Raw genomic sequence first — 6,489 nt, 5'->3', positions numbered from 1 at the left:
TGAGCAGCGATTACGTTTTTAATCGGTGCCAGCATTCTGGTGATCAGCAGTGCAACCACTCGCGGCGCCTCCCAGGGATCTATATCCACAACGTTTGCAGGCCAACGCCTTATCTCACTCAAGTCCTCCAATATAGCAACCGTACCTCGCTGCTGAGCTCGAATCGCACGCGCGCGAAGCGTAACAAACTGTGCGTGATAACAATTGTTTTCATCAGCCACATGAATCCACAGCTTAGGCGGCATGAAGTTGAAAAGTAGCGCTAACGGGTCATTTGCCACACTGATAGCGCTGCCGCTTGGTCCGAAGGTGCCTTTGAGCAGATCGTCGTACCTGGGGTCAGGGCCGAGCTTGCTTTGATTGAGCACATTATCAAAAACAGGACAACGTTATGTTGCACTTAATGTTGACTTGTGAATATATCCCGTATCGTTATGTTATAAATTGCCAACAAATCTTACCGTATTCCCAACCACTACGTCACCTGGAGGAAACCCGCCGAGAGACCTTCGTAAATGAACACCAGCCCAGGTCAGGAAGCTCCTCCACCTCTTCGTCCGATTCCTCATCGGTAAGAGCACCGATATCCCATTCATTTTCCCCTCCTCTTCTTCTGGTTCTTCACACATGCTCGGATCTTTATCCGAATTGAGGCCTGTGCACAGGCTCGCGCGCTCCACAATTAGGTGTGGGTCCGCGTCAATAAGACAAGAGGGTATCGCAATCGTAGCTTCCTCTGGGGCGTCTTGGCCTTCTTCTCCGCTTGCTAAAATCTCGCTGCTCAGGCAACAAACAATTTATGTTAGATGGTATGTGGTATGCTCTTCACGGGCGGGTTTGTTAGGCTAGAGACAATCCAAATAGCTTACTTTATCATCGCTGTCACTGTCGCTATCGTCTTGCAACACGACGCGGCGTCGCTTGCGTGAAGACTCCTAGTTAGACTTTTTCCTTCTCCTAGCTGGGTTGATGGCCGCCGCTTGCTGGTGGTCGAGAAGGTGGCGAAACTGCGACATTTCCAGCAGATACTACCAGCTCGTCAACGACCGCTGCGACCGCTGCGCTGGCGTGGCTTACGGGAGGTGCTGCAAGAGAAAACACCTGCTGCCTTCTCATTCTTTGCTCTTGTCTCCTTTGGCGGCGCCACATCACCGATGCTCGTAGCTGGCGCCGTGACCACAGGTGGCGGGCCTGTCTTGGACTCGCTCTCCCTCTGCTCCGTCCGTCGAAAGCGGCGCTCTCGACGCTGTGCCTCAACCCACAAGCGGTGCTGCTCTACCTATAGCTTGTGTCGTGGCAACTTTCCAACCGGGCCTACCAATTTCGTCGCTGGCGCGTTTTTGTAAATGAGGGTGTTTACGGCTGTTGGCCACCCGTTTGTATGTGGGTGGGTAGATTGTTTCCTGTACCCTTCAAATAGGGAAGGGGAATCCTTAGCCTAAACCTGTGCATTCACCCTTTTCACTTGCAAAATATATTAGTTTGAATAAGGTATCTTCTATGATTTATCACCATACAAACTTACAGTGTAATATACGCCTATGGTGGATGACCCAACATAGCATAGATGCTGCGAGAAATCTTGATTAGGGTATACACCTCTTATGTTGGATCATCCAACATGGAGTTAAAGCACCTGCAGCGCTCTTTAATACAGTATATGCTTTCTATTCCGGTACTGGTATAAATTAAATCCCTGATATTTTCGATGCAATTGATTTGAAGAGGGAAAATTGATTGGGCCTCTGATAGGGGCATCTCGGCGCCAGTCATTTAATCTGCTCGCTCCACGCAAAGCTCGCACTTCACACAGCAGAACCGACAACGAGCAGCACATCTAGTCATGGGGAGATGGATGAAGATACAGCAGAAGCGTGGGCTTATCCAGAAGGCAGCTGACTTCCCCAGATTGACGCAAGAAGGGCTGGGTACGTGGGCAAAGGCAGAGTACAAGCTAAAGCGAGTACCACCACAAACTACAGTGTCCGACATCCTGAAGAAACTACTCCATATAAAATACGAATTGACTAAAAAACGCAACCAAGATCATGAGCGAAGGCTACGGCGATGTAAAGAGGCGTAAGCCACGACAAGTGACGTCGCCTGCGCTGGAGAAATTGTTGCTGGACTGGATTTTGAAGGTTAAAGCTATGGGTGTGTGTCTTTCTCGCGAATTAATTGAGATGAAAGCTCGTGATATTTAGAAAGACTTGTGTGATGCGTGGGACCTGACCTTTTCGGATTGGTGGCAAACCGCTTTTGAACGAAGGCACCGACTGAAGAGTCGAAAGCTGCCTGGTGAAGCTCGATTTGCAGATCCTGTAGCGGCTGCCCTAGGCCGCCAGCAACTTCAAGAGATAACGGACCTGTACGAACCTAAGGATATCTACAGCATGGATGAGACGGGGCTTTGCTACGCCATGGCTCCGGCCCGCTCAATTTGTACTAAAGGAGCCAGCGGCGCCAAGAAAAAGAAGACAATATTTACCATCGATCTAACTGTAAGCGCGGACGGGACTGACAAGCTGCCGGTGCTCTATCTGGGGCACGCAAAGAACCCTCACTGTTTTAAGAAACGCACGGCGGAGGAACTCGGCTTTGGCTACCGTTCTAATAAGAGGGCGTGGATGACAGGCGTCATCTTCAGGGAGTGGCTACTCAATTTAGCCAGGGATATGCGAGGGTGTGGGCGTCATATCCTCCTGCTTCTCGACAATGCCTCTTCGCACAATTTGAGGGATTTGTGTGCTCCAATATACGAGTGGAGTTCCTTCTTCCCCAACACTACTGCGTTTTTACAACCTATGGACGCTGGCATCATCGCATCCTTTAAAATGGCGTACAGAAGGAAGCAACTCCGGTGGGTATACGACAAGATTAAGGACGGCATTGAGGTTGATAGTACGGCGTACACCGTGGACCAGTTGCAGGCAATGCAATGAAGCAATGAAATCTGGAATGAATTGCAAGGTAAGCGTACCATTGATAACTGCTTTCGTCACACGGGCATTATCTTTAAAGCCGTAGATGAAAAAAGCAAAGATATGGATTATCAGATGTAGATGTGGAGAATGTTATTATCCTTGCTTCTCAGCTGAATTTGTAGTGTTACCCTTATAAAATAAATCAAATATTAGGGTATGGTCGACCACGATACCGGAAGTAAGAGCATTTACTGTAGTGCAGGAGCTGCACAGAATAGGCATCGTCACTAACTGGCTGAAAGTGATTTTATCCAATGGTAAGTCCGAAAAGACTGGGCATTTAGGGGGGGCTTTTAAAAAGGTTTTCCGTACGGTGGCACAAATATTTCTATATGGTATGATCTATTAATATGTATTTAGGCTTTATAAAGTATAGAAACGATTTTTAATTACCTTTCAGCTGTTAAAAAAAAAAGAATTAGCCAATTACATTTTTAATTGTTGACTTGCGCATTTATTCATCAAATCGTGTCCTAAAGTGGCTGCACAATGTCATTAGCAGAAGTTGCAGTCGTGGACGCGGACGTCTCGTCCTCGTCGCCACTTTCACTCTTCGTGCACTGTACTCGTCTCGCTGCAGCTTCCGCTTCAACGGCTGCTATCCGCTTGCAGCTGCTGGACCCTCCAACTTTATACGAGGCCGAAGTCTCTTCCCGTCACAAGCCACGCGCGCTCGACTGCTCCGGTGTCGAGTATGTGGCGGCGGTGGAGACAGCGCTAAGCTCAATGGCAGACACAAAGCCTCGCTTCGAGCTCCGATGGTCGAGACAGAAGCGCACACTGACGCTAATGGAGCGCTCCGAGTTCGCCATGAAATTCTGCGCCATCGAGTTCCGAGCCACGGAAAGTGGTGACAAATGGCGTATGTTACTGCATCAAGTGGCAACACAGCAGCAAAAAGAAAGGGAATTAATTGACAATAAACGTAGCAGAGTGGCACAGCTCGAGACGCTGCTGGAGCAGAAGGAGAAGCTTCTGGAAACGGCATTGGCAGCCAAGCAGAGCACGGAGGATTGTCTGATCCAGGGCTTCTGCGCCGTGTTTAATGCCAAGAAGGACGAGATCAGGAGACTGCAGGACGAGGTAGAAACAGCGCAGAGATATGGCATTACTCCAACGGCCAAGAAAAAGCCAGTGGTGAAGAGAGCGAGGAAAGCGACGGGGGCCAAGTTAAAGAGGAAGGAGGAGAGCGATGAGTCTAGTAAAGAAGAGAGTGATGAAGATATGGGTACAGAGGAGGAAGAGGGGGAGTCTAAGCGAACGAAGAGAGATGCTATTAACGCGTACAGTCACCTGCCAGCGAATCTGAAGCCGAGCTCGGTGCAGATTAGCTCGGCGGAAGATCTGCTGTCGAGTATGGACGACATTATCAAGAACGAAGAGGAGGTGGATGAAGCAACGCAGCGAGGAGATAAGATCCAGGTGAAGTCGGAGCCAGTGGCAGCATCACAAGAGTCGAGACCGCGCGTGAAGAATGAGGCCACGAGACCAAATCCAGTGAAGCCAACGCCACCTCCTCAGGTCGACGAGACGATGGACTCAGAAGAGGAAGATCTCCTTGACATGTTATCGTAAGTAGTCGCTGGTCTAAGTAAGCTACACGCACACTTGAGGATCAAACAGCCTGAACCATCTTCACTAAAGTGTTCTTTTTTAAGCCCATTTCTGCGAGACTATTACAAAATCAACGGCAAGATCCAAACTTTAATGTTGATTCACAGGCATTTCGGACAATGCAAAAAGGCTAATATCTTCGAAGAAAAGAAAAAGAAAATTTAGATGCTCTCAATATCCCAAATTAATTACCCTCTTGTCGATGTTGGAGCGCCAAAAGGTGCGTGTTTTCTGAAAGTGCAGACGGCGTGCGTTATGACGTATATTATACTGTATCATCTAACGTTGCTGGAGGAGAATGGAGTACAATGTCCATCGTGCTGTCGACTGTGCTAACACCCACCACTGCTGTCTCAGCAAAAGGACGATGGATGAAGCCGCTGAACAGGGTCATTTTTTGGCTGTGAGACTGATAAGGATTGTACTTGCGTATGAGCTGCTCTTCTACTGGCAAACAAGAATATAGCAGGTAACAAGAATGAATGACCTTAGTACCTTGGGGTGGGTATTACTAATAACTCTGGGATCGTTTGTGTCAGCCATCAGCAACACAATTGCTGACTTCGCGGGAGCAGTTTCAAAATCTTTTACACAGTGACTTCTGGAAACTTTCTTGAGCTATTTGTAACAGTTTAAATTTACTGTTATTTGTATTAAATTGTGTGGTGCAGCTTTGACAAAGCATCTCCTGCGCCTGCTTCGCAGCAGCATCGTCTACTTTGTTTTGCCATACTCCGATGTGGTGCGTACAGCGCACTGCGATAAGCGGAACAAGTTCACAATTATCGTATATATCGTAGCTCTAGTTCTTGAAAGCAAAAGAGAACAATGTGGTAAGCCGGGGAATGATTTAACTAGCTGCGACATTGAAAATAGCTCTTAGAAAAGTACATTCAGTTGCTCTTCGTTCGATTAACCAGTTTATGTAAAAAAAAAGGAGGTCGTTTTCCAATCCTGGTTCAAACGGCTGACTCGCCTTATACACCATCGTGAACAAGAATATAATTCCGACCACAAAGAGAAATGCAGCACCATACTTATTCCACATTTGGCCGAATGTACGAGACGAACTCGTCTTAAACGCGAGGTGGCCGACATTCGTGACCTGCCTTGACGTGAACTGAGCTGGTCTTCTTCGTAGGAGCGACGCAAGGCTGTTCAGCTTCAGGTTATTCCTGAAGCGTTGGACAATACCTGGTTGCTTTACCACATGTCTGAATGCTTGATTGACTTTCGGGGTTTTAAGTGCCGTGGCAACTTCCGGGCTATATTTCATTCCAGCACCAAGGTTTGAAGTCTTGGAGAACAGTGACTTGATTCCATTGAAGCTGGGCATCTTGATACTTATCCCTCTCTCTTCTGTCGCTGGGCCAAATGAGTCAGTGGCAGCTTTGAGGTAGAGACGAGAGTCGGTGTCATCTCGTACCTCAGATTCCGACTTGGCCTCACCGCTGATACTAATACCCTTCACAGTGTCTTTAGCGACAACGACGAAAGCAGCTAATGCGACTACCAGGAGAGTCAACAAAGTGCGATGGCGCATTCTTTCGCGTAAGAGCATTGAAGAGGCACGAACGATGCTAGTGTTGTCTTCAAGGACGATTTAGAAATGGAAATTGTTCGCCATGTGGGTGGACTGGGAAAGTCGATACCTACGTAGGCGATTAATAAAAAGAGACGGAAACTTTCGTCACTATCGATATATGTGGCGTTGTCAATCCATCCACAAAATTCATTACTACGTACCAGTTAATACATGCAACGCAATGCTACAGCGTCGTTAACGATGCGTGGAGGGAAGTGTCGTGATCAACTGGTCAAAGTAGTGACGTAATCAAAACGAAAAGGAGAAAAACAGTCGGTTCGTCATCACTCATAACCATGCCTTTTA

General features: G+C 47.8%; 1 protein-coding gene across 1 annotated transcript; it reads right to left on the bottom strand.

Annotated features, from left to right (window-relative positions):
* Positions 1-5,448: 5,448 nt before the first annotated feature.
* On the bottom strand, positions 5,449-6,159 carry PITG_19529 (secreted RxLR effector peptide protein, putative; the record flags this gene model as incomplete). The annotated part of the gene is made up of 1 exon (XM_002996951.2): positions 5,449-6,159. One exon carries the CDS (start codon positions 6,157-6,159, stop codon positions 5,449-5,451), a length of 711 nt encoding a protein of 236 aa, XP_002996997.1.
* Positions 6,160-6,489: the final 330 nt, after the last annotated feature.

The sequence above is a fragment of the Phytophthora infestans genome, genomic scaffold (assembly GCF_000142945.1).
Source record: "Phytophthora infestans T30-4 supercont1.95 genomic scaffold, whole genome shotgun sequence".
Lineage (NCBI taxonomy): Eukaryota > Oomycota > Peronosporomycetes > Peronosporales > Peronosporaceae > Phytophthora > Phytophthora infestans.
Note: the sequence above shows the minus strand (reverse complement) of the source record. Positions and strands in the feature narration are given on the sequence as shown.